At 35.8% G+C, this 26,046-nt stretch overlaps 1 protein-coding gene across 2 annotated transcripts in view; it reads right to left on the bottom strand.

The window, feature by feature from the left end:
* Wdr59 (WD repeat domain 59) overlaps positions 1–26,046 on the bottom strand; it is a 133,916-nt gene that overhangs the window by 38,495 nt on the left and 69,375 nt on the right. The window contains exons 15-18 of one of the 2 annotated variants that reach the window (XM_081759637.1): positions 25,631–25,767; positions 22,209–22,406; positions 10,663–10,789; positions 9,539–9,568 (exon numbers count right to left, since the gene is read on the bottom strand). In XM_081759637.1, coding sequence (XP_081615763.1) covers positions 9,539–9,568; positions 10,663–10,789; positions 22,209–22,406; positions 25,631–25,767 — 492 coding nt within the window. The remainder of the gene's footprint in view (positions 1–9,538; positions 9,569–10,662; positions 10,790–22,208; positions 22,407–25,630; positions 25,768–26,046) is intronic. The other variant, XM_081759643.1, reaches the window with a different exon arrangement.

The raw sequence follows: 26,046 nt of genomic DNA, 5'->3' as shown, positions 1-26,046 counted from the left end.
TAATTTGATATTTGAAGAATATTTTCTCCGGATCCACAAGACGTTCATTAGCCACGTTCATCTCCCCTAGGACCAGTTGCTTCCTTGGCGGCCATTTTGTGATGGTGTACTGATCTTTGGCTCGACTATCCCAATGACACAAGAAGCAGCAATGCTTTGTGTAACCTCCTTGTAAACAGGTGAGGATAGCAATAACCTTAAGGTCAGCGCATACAGACCACTGGAACTGTTCGTATTTTCTGCAATAGGTTTCGCATGTTCTCGTATGTTTCTTTCATATGTACAGCATGAGCAATAGGGATGGCTGGCTTTTCATTGCCATTGTGTAGTAACACTGCCTTGAGACTTATCCTAGAGGAATCTACGAATACCCTCCAATCTTCAGTGTTGTAGTTCAACTTCAGTTGTCCCATAAGCGATGGAATGTCACTGCAATACACCAAATCACCATCCTTTGTAAAATTAGGAACTAGGCTCACCTCTCTTTTCCTATACATCGATATATTCACATCTTGGTTTAGTAGATTCCATTGTTGAAGTGTGATGCAAGCAACAGGGCCTTAGACTTGGGAAGGTTTGAGTATCTGATCAGATCATTCAGCTCTTCCTGACTTATCACATGTGGTTCATTAGTGTCAGACACTGGAGCGTAATTGGGATCTGACTGTGTACTCGAAGATTGTGCAACATCCTCACAAGCAGCAGGTTCTTCATCGGATGAAACACTGCACAGGGTGTATGAGTTTGGTGGTACGGGTACAGGCAGACAAACATCATATTTCACAGGTCTCCTCGCGGAATCCAAGTTAGGATACTGTATTTTATGCTTCATGTTTATTGAGAAACCTTTTATATTAGTCAGGCAGAAGTAACAGCCTGAAACATGATCATGGGGCTCGCGCCAAACCATAGGTACGGCGAACGGCATCGATTTATGTGTACTTTTCAACCATCCTGTGAGAGTACGCGCACACGACTTACAACTTTGTTTCGGAGCCCAAACGCGATCCTGGTCGCCGATTTTACATCCGAAGTACAGATGGCAGTCTGTCTTCAGGAACGGTGAGAATGGTTTACTCTGGGATATAGCCTAGTAACAGTTCTTGGATTAAGATAAAAATTCAGAATTATGCACTCCAAACACGGAAAACACATATTAAATACCAAAAATACGATTTTTCTGTCAATTATGAAAACAACACCCCCCCCCCCCCCCAAAAAAAAAAAAAAAACTTGGAACTTTGATGAGATATTCGTAATCTGCGTCTCGAAATCTATCCGGTACACCGTATCACCCTCGTGGGAGGATTTCATGCAGACCAGTGTAATAAAGTTTTGTTGTACATATTTTCGCATACCTCTTTTAGTAACATATACCGTACTAAAACTAGTATATTTTGGGTTTGTTTATCTAAGAAATTTAAATAACTATTTGATAATTATAATACACTAACACGGTAAGTACAAAGGCTCGATAATAGCAATATTGTTATAATTTGTATCTGACTTTATGCACAGAACACCTGTTACATTCCTTTAATGTAACTGCCTCTCATCTCTATCACCTTCTGCCACACGTGTGGAAGGTCTAGTACATCGTCAGCGCGTAAATTTTTGTTGATGTCTTGCAGAAATCGCCATATGGGACAAATGATGGCTTCTCTGGTGTCGTAGTGCTTTAGGCAAAATTGTTCCTTCATTTTGGCGAAAAGGTCATCACGAAGTCTCTGAAAACAATGTTGCGCACTGCGTTCACGTGCCCCTTCAATCTTGATCCACTCATGTTGTCTATCTTTGTGATACATACATTATGGGCCTTTCGCTTACCTCCTCTACTTTAAGGCATTTCTGCTTTTGACTAAGTAACACACAGTCGTTGCCATTCGTTACACTTCATCCTCTCACATTCCCTTATTAGCTACGGAACTTATGTAGTGCTGAGACACAGCATTCTGACGTGAGAATGCTGCCACTACTTTTTATCCAACCTATGTATTTACTGAACAATTTCAATATTCCAAAATATACAGAAAACTGTGGTACATTTTTTATATCACGAAGAAACGGCTTCACTGGGCTTAGTTTATAACAGATTAGGTCAATAATGGAAAAGGTAGACAAATACAGTAGAGTAATATACCAAAATGAAAAATAATAGAAAAAAATTGTTGGAAATACGTATTTTAGATTATCCTTTGTTTTCATTTTATTTAACAAACACATGCAACAAATATAAAGTATCTTTTCTTAGGTTGTGTTCAATGCTAGAACCATTACTTATTCAGACCACAATGTGTAAAATGAACTTCAGCACCAGCTTTGAAAACAGAATAAATTATACCGCGGTTTCTAAAGCAAAATTTCGGAATGTTATTTTGGCGTATGAATCAGGTTAAATCCATGTTGTAGAAGAAATATGAACAGTGAAAAATATAACGAGATCATCAGAGACTGTGTAGTATCCAAAGTTAAAGACTGTTTTTCATCTGGGAATGAAATATTTATGCAAGACGGTACACTATGTTATCGATCAAAAACTGTGATTCAGGAACTCAATGTTAAGGGACATTTTTGATGTCAGTAGCCTAGACCCAGACATGAACGCTAACGCCCAGAAGTAATTCAGACATGAACCCTTTGAGTGACTGTGGCACATGGTGACATCAAAGCTAAATGCCCTACGAGAAAAACTTAATTAATAAAATAAATACTTACCATTTAGGGAAAGGAATTTGAATTTTCAAATTTTATGCAAAACTTTGATTAAAAGTATGCCAAAAGATCTGAAGTCTTACTTGTAGACCAAGGATGGACTATAGCAAGTACCGATGCATAATTTATATATCTACACTTCCATTTAGACAAATAATATATATATGGCGATTCATCTAAAACTTGCATCACGAATAGGTCGGAAATGGAAGATACAATCGACGCTCTATTTTCACTAACATCAAGTGTATAAAACGGTTGTTATTTGTAACCCATTACAGAAAGTCGAATGTGGATATGAAAATAGAAACAATAAAAAAATGCATTTAAAAAAGAGACGACGAGATAGTAATTACTAAAAACGAAAGGAATACGAATAAGGGAGGATGCGGGAGAACTTCGAGAAAACCTCCACTCGGTGTTTACCACAATACCAATATTGTGCACTCATGGTTTGAATGAAGGAACTTTCGCGCTAGAATTGAACGCTTTATTGACTACATTACCGAATTTATGTATTAGTATCAGCATGCAAAGTATTTCAAACACGCATAATATCTGAAACATGCTCAATCCCTTGGACCGGCTTCTTTCATTCACTGTAACACACGATAATGAACCGTCAGCAAGAAGGAACCTGTTTGCTTCTCTAGTTCCAAACCTCAAAATTTTTGGCGAAAAATAACATAGAATAGCAACATACTAACATGATGGAGATTCCATTTACGATTTTTTCCCTCTTACATTAAAGCTATGAAGATGTAAACGTTAAAACAGGAGTTGCGCATCACGAAACTTCATTACTTCCATAAGTACTGGAAACAAATGAGTATAATTTGAATAGCAAATTCTGACACTAAAATCATTTTTAATGTCAGAATAATTTTAAAATGAAAATATGCAATATTTTTTAAAACTTAGAGACATATCATCATTAATGTATCATTACAATTGTAACTATTAATGGAAAAATGATTAAATGCATAGCTATAAATGTAATAATTACTAAATATTATATAGTAAACACCAAATAGAAAGTACACTTTTGTATGTAAAGACGTATTCTATATTTAAAGATCAAGATTCCGAAGAAAATAGTCCATTATTCACTGAATATTGGCCAAATGTATACGCTTTATCAGAAGTTTTCGTAAACGCATACGTACTTCCGAAATAAACGTTTTTGTGAATGAAAACATATTACAATGAAAACACAGAGCTAAAATACAAGTAACCGTATTCCTAAATCCTTTCATTTGTGTGATTAGCTACCTTCATTTAATGCAGGACAGGACATTCCAATAAAATCGAAACTAGTAGAAACGAACGGAAAAAGGCTGGAATTATGCGTGCATCGGAAAGTAATTTATCACTGGATGGTTGATCCAACTGTATTTTGTGGACGATTTACCACTACGATATTTCACTACACAAGCGAAAACAAAAGATAATGCACACAACTACAGATCATGAGTTTGTTACACAGCATCAGTGGAAAACACAAAGTTTCTAAGTTTGAAGTTGCTCAAATATCCTAATCCTAACTATGTACAAAACTATATGAACTGACATAAAATAACAGGTACTTCCGGTTGACGTGGAAAGTTGAAATTTGGCATGATTGTACCTTTCCGGGACTAACACACGGAAAAATTGCCAAAAGTGAATATTTTTAATTTTTAGGAGGTCTAAAGGAGGGATGAAGAAAATCCCCATGTTATTTAATGTTTTTTAAAACCTATAATCTCATGTTTTAGGTACTTGGAATTGGAATAAAAACTTGAAATTCGACATGCTTGTACGTTTTCTATAGGATTATTTAACAAAATCATTAAGAATACGAATACAAATTCCCAATTTTAGAGTGGTTTTATGGGGAATTAAAAAATCTTTCCCATGTTATTTATATGCGACATCTTTTACAGCCCAAAATTATTGGGCACTTCTTGTAGGGTTACAATGATTAAATTTGACATGATTGTAGCTTTTCGGGACTAACCAACAGGAAAATTGCCAAAAGTGAATACTTTTAATTTTTAAGGGATCTGAAGGGGCGTGGAAGGAATTCCACCTGTTATTTAAATGGGCCTTTTTTGAATCTATAATCTCATGTTTTAGATACTTGAAATTGGAATAATAACTTGAAATTCTGTATGCGTGTACGTTTTCGTTAGCATTACCGAAGTAAATCACCAAAAATAAAAATTTCCAATGTAGAGTGGTTTTATGGGAAACAACAAAATCTTTCCCGTTATATATATGAGACATCTTCTACACCCCAAAATGTTTAAGCACTTCAGGCAAGATTAGAATGATGAAATTTGACATGATTGTAGTCTTCCGGGACTGACCCACAGGAAAATTGCCAAAAGTGAATACTTTTAGTTTTTAAGGGTCTAAAGGGTGATGAAGAAATCCCCATGTTATTTAAACGGGTGTTTTCTTGGGATACAAAATCTTATTTTTCAGATAGTTGAAATACGAAAAAAAACTTGAAATTTCATAGAATTGTGGGCTTAAGAGGTTCGAGGCCATAGGCCGAGTAAATGTGCGGGTCAGGGGGCGAAATCCCCAGCTGGCCAAATTACAGGAAATATAAAAAGAAAATGCACGAAGTTCACTTTTGATGCAAAAGCTCATACATAAAAGACGCGAGGCTGTATGCCGAACAAGCACGGGGGGCTGGGGGCGAAGCCCCCACCTATTCAAAGGCTAGTATTAATATGCAATGGCAATTATAAAGCAAACACTCCATATCGCACTGAAGAGTAAACTTCGGAAGTATAGATTTATGAAACTACCACAAAATTACCAAATTTCTTTTACTAACGAGCTCGATTCGAAAACTCTGCAGATCAGTAAGTGGACACAGTAACATAAGAGATAATCTCGAAATGATTTCCCAATTTTTTCTCATATTAGTGCATTTTCTATGCTACTAATTATGACGTTATACGCTTACACATTTTTAGGCTATAAAAAAATTTGAACAACAACTTATATTTTTTAACCTAAATTCAAAATTGTGTTAGTTTTCAGCCTTCATGTTACTTAAATTTTCAATTGAAAAAAAAAAGTGAAGCAATAGTGAAGCAGCATGGAAAGTTTTAAATCATTAATTATATTATGTGCATACTTTTGCATCATTATATAATATTAACAATAATATTTTTTTGAAAAATTATAATTATTATTTCATTTATTATCACGATATAGCAACAATTAAAACTTTTAGAATATATTATTAGTTTTCGAATACTAATTTCATTGGTTTACACCAATCAGTTATTTTATACCATTTCCTTGACCTCAACTACTTGCTTTATCTTGTTTTATACTCAAAACGATAGACTAGTCCTTCCCTAGTGGCTAGTGCGCGTGCCTTTGGTGTATATGGTCTCGGGTTTCATTCTCTGTTGGAAAGCATTGAAATTAGAACGCATTACAGTGGTTCGGTTTTCACTTTAAACTAAAAGTCTACTTCTTATACAACTTTGATGCTGTAAAGGATCGCTAAACTTCAATAAACAAAACGTAAACTAACAAATCAAGTACATACACTCCTAATAGAGTATATTGACCATATTCCAAACCTGATTTTCTGCCTAGATCTCTCACTGTTCTGGCTATATAGACTTTTCATTTTATCCACCATAGTGTTTGGCGTTTAATCATGTCGAAGTAAAGCTTCAAATATCCCTCAGTAGCATTCGTTTTATGACGGGGATCAGAAACTAAGGTTACAAAAGGCCGATATTTCTGGAGTTTCGTATGTATAGAGAAATGAGGATTGTGTGGTAATTTTAATACACGGAGTTGGTAATTGTGCAGTTTCAGCCACCCGCCACCAGCGGCACTAGTTATGTAAACACAAATGATGATTCATTGGAAAACTGATCTCGCAAAGAAGTCCTCTCAGTAATTCGATTTCTGTGAGCGAAACATGTAACTACGGCTGAAATTCACCTGCAGCTGGTACAGGTTTACGGAGAGACTGTAATGTTTCGTCAGCATGTCGCAGAATGATGTCGAAAGTTTGCGGCTGGCACAGAAAACGCATACGCCCAGAAGATCATCATGCTGTTGAAGCAGTTTCGCTAGGACATCATCGACCACCCTCCCTACAGTCCGAATCTCGCTCCAAGCGATCTTCACCTGTTCCTGCACTTGAAGGAACGCCTAGGAGGCCGTCGCTTCGCTTCAGTCGAGGAGGTGAAACACTTTGTGACAACGTGGCTGAAGACGCAAGGACAGGATTTCTATCAGGACGAAATCTTTAAACTCATTTCACGATGCCTCAACCGATATGAGGACTATGTCGAAAAATAATCTAATGTATGCACTATCTGCTGGCTGCATTGTTTGTATGAAATAATATATACAGTTCCACTCCAGGCTTGGTAACCTTACCTTCTGATCACCCTTCGTATTACGTTTCCTCCATTATGTTTAAGCGTTAGAAGCATTGAATATTTATTAAAGTTTTACATTGTACGCAGAAGAGACGTGCACTCGACTGTTCAAGAGAATCATACTTTTGAAACTAGTCTTAATATTTTGACTCCATTGTAGAATAAGGTACAACTAACTTAGTTCCATTCCTTTTTTTTCAGCTTTCTAAATAGTTTATGCTAGGAACGCTCGCTTTAGATTGTGTGTTCGATTTGCAATGAAAGCTGAATCTCGATTAATCGCTAGTGTATAAGTCTTGGCCGTAAGAGTAAATAAATAAATCTAGATTGATATTTTAACCGTTTTGTTATTGTAAACATCGAATTATTGCTAACGAATTGAGGAACGTTTTTCTTGAATCGAAAACACTATTGGAACACATTGACCAAACGGTTCTGTGACAAGTGAAGAACGAATTATCTTTTGGAGTTAAGAGAACGTATTTATGTGAATATTTCAGATTATTACTGCGTGTTAGTGAATCTGAAGGAGGAAAATTTTGGTTAGGTTTGATCGCCTTAAATATTTTTTAAGGCGCAGGAACATCGATTATTTATTGAAGTTTTACATTGTACGTAGAAGAAACGAGTTACAAATTCATAAGGGATTGCAGAAGGTTTGCTGTGACTTAGATCGACTGTACTGTATCATGGTCGTTCAAGATGGCCGTTAAATTAACCACCAACCAATACGGCGGAAAGCACCCTTGTATCTCAACAGATCTACATAATCTAGGTCACTTCTCACGTTGCTGAAACTGACTACAAATAGACACTGAATGATTTAGAAGTCGTATTAGACATTTCACTATGAACTGTACTACAAATATTAACAATGAACCTTGGCATATATAAAATATCTGCGAAACAGACAGACTACCGATGTGGAAAAGTGGCCGAGACGGAAATATTCTCGCATTCACCTAGAACATTACGAAAGGGATGATAAAGCATGCCTTAGTCGCAATACCTAAATTGAAATGGAAATTAACTGACTGATGGTGGTGGTACTGCCTTCATTATGCCCAAAGGAGAGTGAAACAACAGCATGCAAATGTAAAGGTGATGATGATATTACCATACGACTATATGACTAACCAAGGGTTATTTTGTACACGGTGTTTTACAATGGATGACAGTTAATGCTGCTCACTGTGTTCATCATCTTGAACATCAGTTATAGCCAGCTATTAGGGGAAAGACATCTGCAATCATGAAAATCGGAAATTGTCCTCTACGGCAATACCATATAACACATAACGTGCAGAACTTACTGCACAAAGGAAGGCTGGAAAATACTAGAGAACCCATTGATTGCCAGACATGAGTTCTTGTGACTACTTTCCTAAAATAAAAGAACCATTACGAAGGAAACGCTCCTTGACATTTCCAGTATCATTTTTGCCGTAGGTATCTTCTTCGAATGCCATCACAAAATAATGCACTCAACAGCATATAACACATGTCTGACATTAGAAAAGAGGTTATCGCAGCAGCAGGGTATTACATCAAGGGATTAAAATAACTTCCTGATTACTCACGTTCATGTTTCTTTACATATGAGATACTGTACGAAAAGTAGCAACCGCATGTAAGTCTTGTTGCTATTCCCATTTCAGGTTATATAAACAGAGAAAAATTTATATTACCAACCATAAACAAACTTATTACATCAACTAGTTTACTTTTCAAAGTTAACCAAAATATAACTTATCATTTAGTTACGCCATAAACACCCTGCAATAAACATAACTACTTATTCAAGTATTTCTGCAGCCACAAATCCAGCATTTCATTGTTTTTATTACCATTTTTCGTGTAACGAAAATTGGTTTATTTTATTAGCTCACGCTGATGGTTATGTTATTAGTTTTAAGCCACTATACGTGTACATCCATTATCAATATATAGTAAGTCGGCCTGATTATGATCTAGGTATTTTTTTTTTTCCTAATAGAAAAGAAGACATCCCATCACGTGCCACATCAAAATGCCAAACCATTGTGCTTTAAGATGAGCATAAAAGCGTCGTATAAACACTTCTACATTGTCAAGTGTTAACATTTAAGAAGGGGTTTTTAAAGGGGGGGAAGGTAAGTGCATTACCAAACAGATTTTTTTTTCTCAAGCTTTTGTGAAATGAATTGAAAGAATGTTAGATATCATACTCATGAAATGAAGAGTAAGAGAGAGAGAGAGAAAGAGAGAGACAGAGATTTTTAAAACAAAATCCTCATGCAGTACATAAAATACATGCCAAAAAACCAGACATTTACAAAACACTTGTATAAAAAAGGTACTAGTTTCTAGTGTGTTCCAGGTTTTTTATTTACATACGAAAGTCTTTGGTTAGTCATGAAGCTCCTATACTTTACCTTGAGACACCATTTCCCTGGTGCAAAGCGCTACAAGGAAATAAAGTATCAGTTCGCTCTCATTTCCCTTCTAAAATAATTGACTTTACAGCTAGAATGTATCTTTTCGAAGGAGCTCGTCAATAGTAAAGTAATAGATTAGTATAACTAATTTGATATGTGAAAAGATAATAGAAATTTTTTAACACCATGAAAGAAAGAGTATAAAATCTTGTTTTCTATATAAAATATTTTGAAATATTACATATACATTTGTATATATGTGAGTGTCCCAAACGTTTGTATATATCATGACAGTGAAGTACAGAAAAAGAGGAAAAAAACAAAGAAAAAGATATAAAAACAAAAACAGACAAGCATTAAATAATAATTAACATACTTTGTGAAAGATTTAACGAGATTTAAAGACTTTTTACATTTTAAGAGGCCCCATCACGGCGAAATTAAGATACCGCTAATTTTACAGTAATTATGCGATATCTTCAAACAGATAAAAGATAATCGAAATCTGGGACAAGAGCGCAATAGACAATATTATTTTACATGATATGCCGTTATCATGACTCACTTATCTGCTTTCAATTTCCAGTCATTTAGAAAATCGGCATTTATTTTCGCGTTTATAAATGGTTGCAAACGGAAAGTTACTAGGTGACTCGTGATAACAGTACCTCATGCAAAATAATATTGTCTAGGGCGCTCTTGTTCCACATTTCGATTCTTTTATCTATTTGAAGATATCACATACTTCTGTAAAATTAGCGGTATTTTAATTTCGCACTGATTAGGCCTCTTAATATACATTTAATATACATTTCGATATCACTAATTTAAGACTTTTTTTCAGTGAACAATCTAGACAATAAATTACATAATTATGCAGAGTGTGCATTAGAACGGAGAAATTACGTACATTTAATTCACAGACACACTGTCAATTGACGTTCCTTGAAAATTTTCAATAACAATTTTATGAAATATTTTAAAAATGCTAAGAAAAAGGAAAGAGAAAATATGTTAAAAGAACACTGATATACGTGTAAGAGCGCACACAAAAGTGCTTTTAAGTAAACAACTAAAAGATGATGATGAATATAAACAATGCCACATAATACAATACTTACACTAACTGACACTGATTTGCTGGTATCCTTCTTTTTGTATTGAAGATAGTTCTCAGTTCTTGTACCAAATGCACAACATAACATCGCAGCTGTCTGCACATCAGTTTGCTTAACGTAATGAGCAATTCTATGGATAAAATGTAAAGAGCATACTTTTTCAGTGACTAGTATATTTGGCAATTGTTAGTATTATTACATAATTGTCTATTTCATAAATAAACGAGTTCAAGTAACATTTCTTAACAAATGCTATTTTAATATTATCGAAATGCACTTAAAAGTACCTGAAACTATCCCCATGGACATATATTTCTTTGCTCCAAAAGTGAACGAGATTTTAATCCCAAGGAAATAAGTTAAAGAATGTACATTTATGTACTTTTATATAACTTTTATACACTAACATTAAAATACTTTCAGGAATATTTTAAAGTTAATACATAAAACTTTTTTTTTTTTAAAAAAAAGGTGTTTCGTACGTTCTATTAGTAATAAAATAGTTATTTACCTAAAATGTATAGTTTATTTATATCTGCTACAATATTTAGTCATCTATTATTGCAGCAGACGCAATCCAAGTAAATTACTATTTCAGTATTGAATTTTGAATTTTTGCAGGAAAATTACTCTGTCCTACAGCATTGACAATATCATCAGTGTTATAGATCGAAGCAAACAATGACATACATATGCGTCTAATATTATTTTTATTTATTTTATTTTATTTTATTTTTTTCGTAAGTGTGGAGTTTCTACGAAAAGAAAAGTTGCATATAAAAACGAAAAAAGTAATAGTCTAGTTGGTACAATGATGTCTCAGTGATTATGAATACAACTCGTGGATTTAATACGAATCGTGATATGTGTTAATCAAATAAAACGTGAAATAAAAAAATAATGTGTGTTTTTTTAACAAAACAATACCACATATAAACTTTTTGACGAGAGTTTATAAATAATCACGTTGCTAATTCGCAACCGATATATTCAAGCATAAGCCATTTAGAGTCTGTCTACATAAACCCAGATGTGTTTATAATATTAAATGTAGAACAGAAATATTAGAATCCTACAATTCAAAAAGTTTTAAGCAATAACATAACGGGCTTTTCGAAAATATTTATAGCTAAGAACAACGAGTTCCGATATGATGACTTCCCGCCTTCCATTTTTTCATTAATGATCTTGGAATTAACACGTGTAGTTTTATAAGCGTCTTATTGTAAATTCACTTCATGGTGACGGTGCGTGGAAAAAAAAAAAAAAAAAAAAAAAGTTCGTTTTCACTGGAAATGATTATCTGTGCCATCGTAAACTTACACCATTGTTATGGTTTTCATGCTTGTATAATATACAATTATATATGCGATGATACGAAAAAATGAGTACTTTGTATTTAAGACAGTGTTCACCCGGCCATATAACCCACTTTCATTGGCTATACAGTAATGCTTTTCGAAAATGTTTCCGACTTTGGTAAGTCATGCGTTTAAATTCAATTAAAGAAGGTAGTTAATGTCCATCGATAGTACATGCAAGCATTACTAACATGCGTTGCTTTTCGCCTTATTTTGACAAAATTTTCACTTTAATATATACGCACATCGATATGCACGGTAGTTCGCTCATTTTCTATCTGACCGAGAAGATGCGCCCCTTATTACAATTTCTCTTTGTAATTTTCTGGCAACTTTTGCGCAACTGGCGTGCACCTACGGAGTGAAAATTCCTAGCACTTCATGAAAAGTGGACTCAATGGCGACATGCTTTAAAATTAGTAACTTTTTGCTCTCGAGCAATTTCGTAAACTTTGAATTGAACAATTTCACTAGTAAGCATTTCTGACGCTACTCCTTCACAAAATTGTTTAACATCACTGCAATTACATAGTGACCACCAAATTTTGGTCCACCAAAGTCTTTATCTTATGAAAACACGCAAATAATTATTTTCTCTACCTCCTCCACCGTCTGATGTTACTTGCGTCAATCTCATATCGCCACTGCGCAGAAAGATGATGTATCTTCAGCGAAACTACATTTTCTTTCAAAACTGGCAGTGTAACGACAGCGCCTCATAAGAAAACAGCCATAATTCGCATTTTATAAAATTCAACTATTCGCCTATCTATCGTATCTCAAACTATTTCGTATCATGAACCTATTTTATAGCTTCGTCTTGCCAGCAAACCCATAAGTAATTTCCAATTTGCAATAAGCTTTTTAATTTTTGCTTCTTATGTGCCTATGCCTTACACACCTACACAATTCTACAAAGAATAACAAAGGATCACAAATGAAACCAATCCTCTTCCAATTGTCGACGAAATCTTGTATTTTTCTTGTATTTCGATGTGCATTTCTTTTAAACTAATTTCACTTTCTTTTATTCCAACAGTTTTTAAAATAACTTTATTTGTTTAATATTCTTTGTTGTATTTGACAGGTTGGCAAGTCATGTAGCCAGAAAGAAAGTAGGAACGCTTTCAAAATTTTAACTGGGAATCCAATCGGAAATGAGCTTACGAAGATCTAGATGCAGATGGGAGGCAACATTAACACAGATTTCGCCGAGATAGGAATACAAAGTAGAAACTGCATCCAGCTGGCTAAGGACAGAAGTCAATGGAAACTTTTCGTGAACGCGGCATTGAATCTCAGGGTTCCACAGAGTTAATTAGTTAGTTCAGTTGTATTTGATAGTACGTATGGAAATACAAATGTCCATCAAAATAATTTTTAAAATAAATATTTCTTCGCTACTAGATTATAAGTAAATTTATCTTTTCCACCTCCCTTCGTGATACCTATGTATTCCTCTCGCGGCTTCCAAGTTGAGAAACTCTGATATACAAAATCTGCAGAAAACACAATGTAATACTATCGCTGTTGCCAATGCAAATTCATGCATGGTTACTAAATGCTAGCAGTTTACTTCTGGCGATAAGTTTCGGATTTTTTTTTTCTATTGCGTCGATGACAAATTGTCGTCTACTTTACTGGTTGTTAACGATGCCGATTCTAAGCCAGGGATATTTTTTCGAAACAAGAAAAAAAAACAAAGAAAAGTCTACTTACTATAGACTAAATATGATAGTTACTTTATAAAAAAAAAGTAAGAAGAACACTTATATTTTTAACACTCACCTCCATGTCAGCTCAGGACAAATATTTGTGAATAATCATCTGTCATTACTAGACTTCGGATTTTAAGGCAAATGCCTATTTTGTTCCCTTTATAGGAAGTAAAAAATACTTCGGATCTTTACGAATCATGAGGAATTAAGCCTATTAAAACACTTTATAAGTGCCCTAAAAATGCCTAAAATGGAGTTTAGCGCCTATTTTGGCCGTTTTGGCCTAAAAATGCCTAAAACTGCAAAAAATACAAAATTCCTGTATTTTTTAAATAAACTTTTTTTTTAGTGTTGAGTGAAATTTAATTGACAAATCTGAAGGCAGAGTGAGTGTGTTTGTCGAGGCTAATTTTAGTCTAACTCGTATGAAGAAGTGAAACGCAGAGGGTGGTTGTATGTAAAAAATTGTTTCTAAAAGTTGAGCTATTTCTGCTCAAGGTCAAGCCCATTTGTGAAAGACAAAGACAAACCATCCCTTTGCATCCTGCAGACACTGTACTGAAAGATCTCTATCTCTTTCTGTCTGTCTCTCTTTCCCCAGGGGCAAAACCAAAGCTATTGCTAAGTGCATATCGCAGTAACCAATATTCCCCTCCCTGCCGTTCTGCATTCTTGGAACTATTCCACCTTTTCTCTTCTGTAGCGGCTCACTTCAGCTCTTCTGTGATCCGTTCAGCTCTCTGGAATTTGGACAATAGTTTACACACACACATTCACAAATCAACACACAGCTCTATTGAAGCAAGAATCTCTTCGGGTCTTCGCTTTCAATATTTGGGAAAAACCAAAGTCCACGAACAGAAACGATTCATGAAGTGACGCGGTTCAGTTGACTGGAGTATCCATCCATGTATCATTTTCGGGTCAGTGCAGTGATTTATCTTAAACACGTAGTTCAAGAACGATACATCGTCTCTACAACGCATGAACAATTGGACTCAACGGCTTACAGCCCAGTCACAGATCTTGAGGATTCTTAAAAAGAAGTTTTGTATCATACGCAACAATGCCAAAGGAGAAGTCTTCAAAAAGTACCTTGATTCGCCAGTGGTTGCAAGAATTTCCAGATCTAACATACGATGGAAGAATAATCTTTTGTCCATTGTGCAGCAAGCAGGTAAGAAAAGCTATTTTTATTTACAGAATTTATAAATTTAATTAAATCAATTGTACACCCCCCCCCCTCCTTGTTTCTGTATAGCTAGCTAAAGTAAAACCTTTATCAATGGGAGGTTAACTATTTTAAGAGACAACGTTACTGAGCTGCTGAACTCGTGAAAATCTAATTTACATGGAATTTAGATCAGTTAAGAAAAAACATAAAAATAATCCTGTAACACAGGAAAATCTTTAAAATGTAAAGACTTCTAGCAGCCTGCTTAAATGAAATATATGAACGATGGTTTTGAAAGTGCTAATGGAAGAAAGTGTCTAGACTTACACATTCAACAGTTTTAGGGATTCTCGGGGATCTTGAGAAAAGCGGACATGGCATTCTCGGTTCTTTCCGAAGGACTCCCCCCCCCCCCCCGAAAAAAAGCGGTAAAGGTTAAAAACAATGTAAGTTAAAGTTGACATATTGTGTCAGTAACTCCAAAAGGGGTCCTCTTTTCGGAGAAAAATGTTTAATGCCAGCAATTACTCGACAGTTTCAGGAGCTTAAGAAAACATATTTTTGCTATCTCGTTTTTCAAAAGAAAAAAAAAAAAAAAAAATACGAAAGAAGTTAAGAAAGGCGGGATTCAATTTTTTTTAAATGCCAACAGTTCCAAAAGTTTGAAAGAAGAAATGTGCAATGCCAATATTGATTATCTTTAAAAAGTTAAGGAAACTGGATATATCCTTTCATCCCGAAAATATCTAAAAACGAGGATTTCAGTTTGAAAGAAAAACTAGAAATGTCAATATCTTGAAAAGCATAAAAGATAGGAAAAATGTTTAAAGGCCATTTTTTTTTTTTTTTTTTTTTTTGTTATTTTTCTCGAAAAAGAAAGAAAAGATCTGTTAATAGTTAAATAACGGCGTTTGAGGTTCATAGATTGTCTCAGAACTTGTTTTACGAAGCAGAAACTTGTTTGTCTCTTTGTTTTTTTATTTATCAATTTTGCTCGAGGTGCTACTGTCTATTGTCTTAAGATGCTATTGATTTCCATCCATAGTTACAGACAAATAAATTCCACACAGGGGCAAGAAAAGAACAGTCTGACACTCGTCTAACAAGAATTACAATTGCGGATAATTTTATTTTAGGACAGATCTTAAGAAAGGAAGAATTTGTCTCTGATGTTCTCTCCCCAAAGCCAAAAAAAAAAAAAAAAAAGGAATTCTAATCGATTGCTCTCTCTCTCTCTCTCTCCTGATGAAGAATATCCATACACCTTTTGTCGCAGGGCCGCAAGAGACAACTAATTTCCAAAAAAAAAAAAATTAAAAAACGCCAATTTTATTTATTGTATCATGCTGATGTTCACGCTCAACTAAGGCATTGCTAATACTTTATTTTCGTTCTAACTTTGGTTTCTGTCAGTTGATAGTTGCAAAAATTTTGAATTTTTGAAATTTTAAAACGGCCCTTATTTTAAATTTTTGACAGGTCACTGATTTTCACACTGAAACATTTTAATCATATTTTGGGGAAAATTTGGTTCAAATCAGTTAAAAATTTTGTAAATTACAGTTTTAAAGAAAATTTTAAAGGGACGATATTTTGAAATTTTTCATGCAATTATTTTGGCATCCAAATCTCAAACAAAATATTGCCAAATTATGTTTTAATTTTTGCCAAGTTGGAGTGTGTCAGCATTCGAAATTAAATAAAATATAGTGCTTAAAATTAAATTAGTTACAGTGCTTAAAATTAAATATTATTTCTCAGATATTGATATACAATTTTATTGCTTCTGTCTGTAAATTGGGGATTATTCTGAAGTAAAATGCTCATCGATTAGTCTTTTATTTGATCTGTTCTGATTCGAAATGGGACTGGGGTATATTGGTCTTTAACGAGGTAGACCAACAAGTTTGCCTTTTTGTCAACTTTAAATCAATAATGTAACGTTCACCGATTAAAAAAAAAAAAAAAAGCACATTACGACCAGAAAGGCAAGCAAACAGTGATGGTAGTTGTCGCAATTAGTGCTCTCAATCGGGTCAGTTCGGGTCGACTTTTGGTTGGACACCCTCGAGTAACGGGTCGGGTCAGGTCAGCCTAACTCGGGTCACGGGTCGGGTAGCGTTAGACCAACTCAGTTCACCGGTCGAGTCGGGTCACCCGAGATAGTTTGACCTGACCCGACTGGTGAACTGAGTTGGTCTAACGATACCAGACTCGTGACCCGAGTTAGGCTGACCTGACCCGACCCGTTACTGAGGGTGTCCAACAATAAGCTGACCCGAACTGACCCGTTTGAAAATACTAGTCGCAATGTACACGAAGAAAATTAGAGAATTTGAAACCGAAATTAAAGTTAAAACGCCACCATCTTCACTAGTTTTGTAAGAAGCATTTGAAAATATATTTCTAAGCGTTTTTTTTTTTTTTTTTTTTTTTTTTTTAAGGTTTCTCAGGAAAAGAAGTGCCACTTAAAGCAACACATTGATGGTGCTGGACATCTTGCCAAATCTAAAGCGAAGAAACAACAGAAACAGACACAGTTAACTCAGCCTTCTGGATCTGGATCTGAATCTGGAACTGCGAACACATTTAATGCGGATCTTGCTAGAGCCCTTGTCGCTGCCAACATCCCATGGAACACACTTCACAATGAAACATTCCGACAGTTTTTACAGAAGTGGTGCCAGCAATCGATACCGTGTGAGTCAACACTCAGGAAAACGTGTTTGGATTCTGAATACAACAATACACTTGATACAATCAGAAAGGATATTGGCGATTCCAGCATTTGGGTAGGCGTCGATGAGACTACTGATGCATGCAATAGATACATAGTGAATGTTGTTGTAGGAAAACTTGATGAAGATGGACCTTCAACTCCTCACTTGTTAAGTAGCAAGGAAATTAAGAAAGTGAGTGACCAGACAATTGCTTACACCGTGAACAAAAGTTTGCAACTTCTGTATCCTAGTGGTGTGGATGATTCTAAAATTCTTCTTCTTTGCACAGATGCAGCTTCTTACATGATTGCTGCGTTTAAGAACCTAAAACCTTTCTACCCCAACCTCATCCATGTTACCTGTGTAGCACATGCTTTTCATAGAATTTCTGAAACAATCAGGAACGAATTTCCTCAAGTCAATGCCCTCATTTCTAACATGAAAAAAACTTTTTGCAAAGCCCCATCGAGAATCGCTGTCTTTAAAGAAAAACTGCCTGGCATTTCTCTTCCTCCACAACCTGTCCTAACGCGCTGGGGAACATGGCTTGAAGCAGCTTTGTATTACGCAGAGAACTTGGACGCTATTGCTGGTGTTGTTGGCGAACTTCCTGGTGTGGAAAACATTGCAAGTGTTTCAGTTTTGAAGGAACTTTTCAAAGATCCCATTCTCAAAAGAGATCTTGTATATATCAAGTCAAATTTTTCATTCTTACCTACGACGATCACTAAGTTGGAAGCTACGGGAAAGCCACTTAGTGAACAGGTGTCAGTAGTTAACGAAGCCGAAAAGAAAATCCAAAGTGCTACGGGGAAAGTTGGGGAAAAAGTGCAGTGTAAGTGGGAAAGTGTAGTGAAGAAGAATGAGGGATTTCTTGTGTTGGCTCGTATAGGGAAAGTTTTGATGGGAGAGGATGAAACCATCCCCGACGAAGTGGAAATGAAAAATGTATCGAAATTTAAGTATGCTCCTGTAACATCTGTCTCAGTGGAAAGATCGTTTTCGGCAGCAAAGATGATCCTTACAGACAAAAGAGAGAGATTGACAGTCGAAAACTTTGAGAAACTGTTGGTAATTTACTGTTTCCAAAATTACGAATGAGCAAGTTGTGTACTGAATGAATCACCTGATTCACTGAAAACAAAAGATGTTAATAAAAAGGGGTATGTAATAATTTATACTATTATTTTTAGAGCCTATTTTTAATTTTTAGCGCCTATTTTCCTATTTTTAGTACCTATTTTAGGCGCCTAAAATTAAACTTTTTGGTGCCTAAAATTCCGAAGTCTAGTCATTACATTTCGAAGATTGAAAATAATAATTTGTGTTGTCAGGAACACCAAACCTATGGGTCTGTTTTATAGATTTCTTTACATAAATTTCTTATTTATTTATTTATTTATTTATTTATTGTAAGTTTGACAAAATATACATACTTCTACGGATTTTCACGCATCCTAAAATATAAGAAGCAATAGGAACTTAAAATCTGCAATCTACTGCCACGATGAAGACTCGTTTAGTCTTTGAAATATATAGCGAATGATTTTTCACAAATATCTCTTCTCAGAGAGATTGAGACGAGAGTTCCCAAAAATATAACTTAATTAAAGAAGTGTCAATGAAACATCATTTATGACATACAAACAAAATCGTATGTTGTTTCCGACAAAACTGTACGGAAAAAAATGAATAAAAAAACAGAAGTAAACTACACTACTACAAGTTTTCCAAGAAAAAATGATTAATTGATTTGAGTTTAAAGTCCCTTCATCAGCACCACAGCTATAGTCACGGGATCTACTTCTTAAAGTGGATATGAACCATTAGTCGAGTCCAAGGCGAGTACCTTCACCAAGTATCGAACCCGGGAATATGCGTAAAACCACACGCGTTAGCCACTTGGTCACAAAGAGGCACTCCAAAAGACTCATTTAAGTCATATTGTACTGTTTTGTGAAATATAAACAGTATCGTTCGAATTGTTTTACAAAAATATCACAATTCTTCAACCGTCATCCTTTAAGAAGTTTGGTTTCTACATGTTGAACCATGAAGTCTTTGCGCCCATACATATGTGCACGGACGGACGAATGAACATCAATTTGGTTTGATTTGATTTTGAGTTTTCGCGTCACTTTGAACACCGAGGTTATATGGGACGTGGACCTCCAGCTTTAAAAAAGTATTCCAAACCACATGAGCTCCCTCCAGTAATCGAATCTGTGTCTCCCACGCCAAACCGCTAACCCAAGAGGGAGCCCACGAACGAATATCGAACACCGCTTGTTTGACATATAGGGACCATGAAGTGTGTACATCTTTTAAAATCTCTAATTTGATTTTTTGACGATCGGAAGATATATATATATATAATAGAACTTTCTAAATTATAGGGTTTCGACACTTCTATCAGTTTCACTTGTTATTATTATTATTATCATCCGATACGGTTTTATGCAGACAGCACTAACATTTCATATATACAAACTTAGCAAACCTAGCATAATTATCTAAAAGTATATCCTCTAAAATTTTACGTTATTAAAAAAACATAATACAATACGAAAACAGAAAAAGGAATGAGATTACAACAGGACTCGAACCTATGTTTCAGTGTTGTACTTGCAACTGCAACTTAATAATAACTTAATGAAATATAATGATGGATATTTAATATTTGGCAATGACTTACAATTAAATAATCTTACTTGAAAGGCCAAATAGTTTCGACAAGATATTTTGTCTTCTTCAGTGGCCTTAATTACCATTGCTTTAAATACTTATTTTCTTCTTTCTTTTAATCTCACAAAGTGAAACAATGACTAATCAATTTGATAACGTATTCCATTTGTTATATTGTTAATATACATATTTTTAATAATTAAATGATTCTTATGCTCAATGTACGGGGAAGTGTAAGGAAGTACATATTTCGTTTCTTAATTACTTGCGAAAATTATAATTTTAAAGGAATCCGGAAAGGTGATCTACAACTGTCAATTACAAATGGAAACTACATTCTTCATCTGTGCAGTACCAGTAATAGTGAAAAAAAATACTAATAGGTTACATTCTTTAACGAGATATTTTGAAACACTGAAGGACTGTGACGCCTAAACATCAGAAGAATGTAAATCGTTTTGTTTGATTACCTACAAGAAGTTATGGCAATTTTAAGGAATTAGAAAGAGATAATTTTATATGAAATTCTACATGTGAAACTACGCACTCATTCATGCAATATCAGTGATAGTGCAAAACGATATTATGCCGGAGATGTGAGGTAAGTTTACAGAGGAATTTTCAATGTCACTGATGAAAACACGAGACTGTCGAAGATGTTTGGCGTTTTCAAATTACATCTTAACACTTCATCGATTATTAAATTATTTAGTTTCTATGTTTCTTTGTGTTTAAGTATTTTAATTGCTTACCACACATAATGACCAAGTTTAAGGATAAACATTTTCATTGTATTAGCATATGTATTATGAGGATGTATATGTGCGCGTACTAATGTTATAGCAATAAATCATAAATTTAATCTAAAATTGTGAAAGTTGTTTGCTTGTGTTGTGACCAATGTTTGCTTGTTTACACTGCGAAAAATCTCTCATAGATATGCGAAGTAGATTTGCTGAGTCTGACCGAAGAAACTTATGAATATACAAATCAACAATGCAACTACACAGAAATTCTAAATTGGCACATTTCTAATCCTGATTATGTTTCTCAGATGGTTGCATGAACAAATTTAGCTATCATATACAGAACAGAAAAACAAAGTGCCGAGACACAGAAAACAGACGTATCGTTTACAACTCAATTGGTTAAAGGAACTGACAGGTAAATAGGAGGTTATAACAAATCAAGCCCGCCAGTACAAACCTTTTCTGTTTAATTACAATATTTTTTACATATTTAAAATTTCTGGGTTTGATTACCAAGAACACATGTGTAGTTCGCATTCCATGGTTAAAATGTAAGTGAAACGTAAGTCACTTCAAACAGCCACGGTGACAGGAAAGAGGCGTTAAGTTCAATCAAACAGACACAAACTCTTAAAAATATTTCTCCTTAGATATGTTATACATTTATAATTCATATTTCTTAATATTACTGGACAACTAATATACTGAACCACTTACTCATTGTTTAAACTGATCTCGAAAGTTGGTATTCTATTTTAAATTGTTGGAAAATGTTCTGCGTTATTAAAACCCAAGAATTTAATTTTAATAGTTACCTGTATTTCATTTCAGTGCAACATTTAGTTTCAATCTTATAGTCTAATTTCCGGCTAAATAAATAAATAAGAAATGCATGCTAAAATTCAATCTCAAACAATTTTCCTTAACTTTTACGCAATTAGAAAATCAAAAAGCACGAGTTAACAAATAAAATATCGCTATATACGAGGTATCAATACGATTAATAAGATTATTACTTTTCTCTTGCCGTGTCACTGACAAAGTAACATTCGCCCGACTTTTCTAACCTTCAGTAGGTCTGCGTAAGATTTCATAATTTCTTTTCTTTTACTTTCTAAGGCTGCAATATTTCTTCTACTTACAAAGATTCCAACATGGCTCTCCCAAATGGATGAAACGGCCACGGTATATCGTCTTCTCCCGCTTCTATTTTCCTCTGAGCAACTGGCATGGCCGCATAAGCCGCCAGCGTCCAAACTTGAACCAAATCTCGACGTCCCACTGCTGCAGCTACAGACGCATTGCGGTGACACATTCCTGGCACATCAGAACTGTCAAATCTGAAACAGGATTATTTTAGATAAGTTGCATTAAAAAAAAATCTGTAAAGATATAACATTTAACGTAACACAACTATCTCACAAAAACTATAGGAGATTTTGATTTCCAGAACCAAACCATAAAATAAAAACTTCTGTCCAGGAAGTTCGGTAAATGACGTGATACTGCTCACGGTCACAAGAATGCGCCACCGCCGCATCCCGCGTCGTACAGGTCAAGACATTTCTGAACAAATTCCCGAGTGGCGGCGCTGCTATGTGCTTATCGTGTGTAAACAGCGCAATGCAGAGTGAAGGTGTAGTGCATGCGATCGAAACCAAAACTGGATACCAAAATGGAGCAGCAAAAGAATATGCAGTTCTGTTTCTGGCTGATAACAGTTTACGAAGAATGTGCTGTCACTTGAAGTGTGTTCATATATGGTTTAAGTATTTCCGACAAGGGCGGGACATCGTGGAAGACGTCCCGGAACTGGCCAGCCTGTAACTGCATGTACCCCGGACAACGTACAGAAAGTAAAAGAACTTTTGGCCATGGATCGTCGTGTCACAGTGCGAACGATAGCAAAGGAAGTGGGAATTAGTAGTGAGACGGGACACCTCATAGTGACCTAGAATTTGGGTAAACGTAAGCTTTGCTTCTAACTCCTGCCCCACACTTTGACGCTGGAACAAATGTAACTTTGGTTTAACGTGTAAAGACTTCAACGATATGGCGGGTCGACACCCAAATGTCCTGAAAACCATCATCACGGGCGAAGAGACCTGATGCCTGAGTTACGACCCTGCAGGTAAACGTCAAAGTATGGAGTGGTGAGATCCTGGGTCGCCGAAAACCAAGAAGGTGCGAAGTGAGAGAATCCCGCATCAAGACAATGCTCACGATGTTCTTGACTCTGAGGATCTCATCCATAAAGAATTTCTCCCTGAGGACACCACGTTAAATGGCGCTACGTACAGAGATTGTTCAGCCTACGTTTGGCCGATTTCGTTCCTTCCCCTTCCCGGGCAGAATGGACTCATCTGACCTCCTGCAGTATTGTGCAGTGGCTACCTGGGAACGGAATTGTTTTTCCGCGCGGACGACAACAACGCACAAAACAGGACCATTGTTGTGAGTGTTGTGTTAAATTTGTTTCCAAGTGTGTGGGTTTCCGCTCTGTGACCAAAATGCCGCCCAAACTAAGCCGGTTTTGGGAAGGCTATGTTGAAGCTCCTTATGACGCCCACTTTAGTGTTTCTGTCATTAGAAAACAGTGCAACATCAGTTAAGTGGAATAAAAAAATGTTATAAAAAGTACAAGGGCACCGAAGCTCCACCAACGAAGATCACCAACGAAGTTGCCTAGGAAGCGGAAATGCACCAAGGCCACCTCCACCATGCAGAGGAAACTTCCCAAAATGGCAATGCAAGAAAATCCGCCAACACAAAGGTGTATGGCTAATCGTCTTGATGTGTCTTTGGGGACTGTGAGCCGGACGTTACACCATAAACTCAAGCTGGAGAAAGTCATGAAAGCTCGCAGCCATCTTCTCACGGATGCCTTCCAAAAGGAACGAAAGTGTAACACCCGGAAGCTGTACGAACGGCATCTAGCAAAACAAAGGTGGGTGTACGTCTTAACGCTCTATGAAGCATGGATTTACCTTTCCGACTGCGGCAAACCGAGAGCCATCATGTACCGAGAGAAAGGCGCCAAAAACTTTAGAAGGTGGGCCCGTGTCTGTAAACAACCTTCCCAAAAGAGTTCATGGTAGTTTACTGGCTACTGTTACCGAGGTAAACTGAAGATTCGTAGGGTGGCGAAGAATTGCAAAATAAATTCGCAGTATTTTCAGGAGCAGATCATGCAGCCGATCTACGAGCATGAGATTCCAACATTGTACGGAAATGACGCCAATCTGGTGCGAATTCACATGGAAAAGGCCTCATCACATACCTCACGATCGTCCCTCGCATTCTACAGGGAGATGGAGGAGGTAAGTGGTATACAGGTGATACCTTTCAATGAGTTACCTGTTAAATCTCCAGATGCAAGTTCTATGGACTATTGTGGATTTGGATTGCTGAAGCGGGCTTTGGGAAAAGGGCGTGTGACAACTGTAGAGAGACTTTGGAAAGCTGTGCAAGGGAATGACACAAGATTCCCCTCCCAGTTCTTCAGAGAAGCCTATTACAGTGGAAATTACGCTGTCGGGCTATTGTTAGGAACCAAGGGAAACATATCGAGCACTTACGGACCTGGCACCATGGATTCTTCTAAATTTTTAGGTAAGTCGAAATTGGCCAAATGTAGACTGAACAACCACTGTACGTGGGAATATTGAAATGTCTGCTGTAACGGATCAGGCGGGTATGCTCCCAGTACGCCAAGTAAGGCGACTGGACACTGCTCCACGACAATGCCAGGCCACACACTGTCTTTCTGGTGCAGCAGTTCCTGGCGAACAAGGGAGTTGTCAGTCAATAACCCACCGTACTCACCAGACTTGTCTCCCTCAGAGTTTTTCTTGTTCCTCAAATTGAAATCGGACCTGAAGAGCCAGAGATTTTCCGACATCTAACGTATTTTTACGACCTAGCTCACAGTCATCCCTAAAAACAAGTACGCCAGGAGCTTCCATGACTTGTACAGTCGTTCCCAGACGTGCAATACAACCAACTAGAATTACCTTGAAGGAGAGTAACTGCAGTTTCAGCGATAATCCATTCAAAATATAGACACGTAACTTTCTGGACAGAGGTTGTATTAAAGGAAGATGGTAAAGAAAAGAAGGAAATTTTGATCGTCATTTTTTATTAAGTATCAAAAGTAAAATCATTAGATTCGATTAAGACCTCAGAGGTTATTAGTGCTTTTAAGTCTAGTGATAAAGACTAAGATTAAGCCTACCTTAATGATAATATGTATAAACAACCCAGTAAATATCCAACTGTTTGGATGTGCAAAGACAATAAAAATCCAGACAGAGGTCGATAGAGGGATATTATTCTTCCTAAACATCTTGTATTACTATTTTATTTTGATATGCCAAAAACAAGTAATTTTAAATATCTCCGTAAAGAATAACGAAACAGTCATATCTGAAAATTTGGGTGGAAAATACATCGAGCCATTGTAGGCTATACTAAACCTCCCAAGATTTCTGACCAGTTTGTATAGTCGTTGATTTAATCCCTTGTATGATATACGAAAGAATTAAGATGACCATTTAATACTTACACGTATTTTTCAGCAAGCTCCTTATGCACCAATAGAAGTGATGATACATCGTATAACGTAACAGATGCTTTTGTGCCTTTGCTATTTGACCTAGAAGAAGAGCTCAGACCTCGGAGTTTTGATCTTGCTTTCTGTTTCTGAAAATATATATATATAAATGACAAAGTTGAATATTTTTAAACACATTCCTTTCAACACATTATTTACTCTATTGTATTATTAAGAACATACTTTATATATGAATTTTATTTTCTTTATATTATAATTTCACTTCTGTTTTTCAGAAAATATTCAAATAACTGCAAGTAAGGAAATAAATATCCTTTTTCTGATTTCAAGATTGTACTTGATTCCTTAACAATATAGTCATTACTACTAATTCAGTTGTAATTAATTTCAAGACTGTATCTAGGAAA

The sequence above is a fragment of the Thermobia domestica genome, chromosome 1, assembly GCF_964235325.1.
Source record: "Thermobia domestica chromosome 1, izTheDome1.hap1.1, whole genome shotgun sequence".
NCBI classification, from domain to species: domain Eukaryota; kingdom Metazoa; phylum Arthropoda; class Insecta; order Zygentoma; family Lepismatidae; genus Thermobia; species Thermobia domestica.
This window is presented reverse-complemented; position numbering and strand designations above follow the sequence as displayed.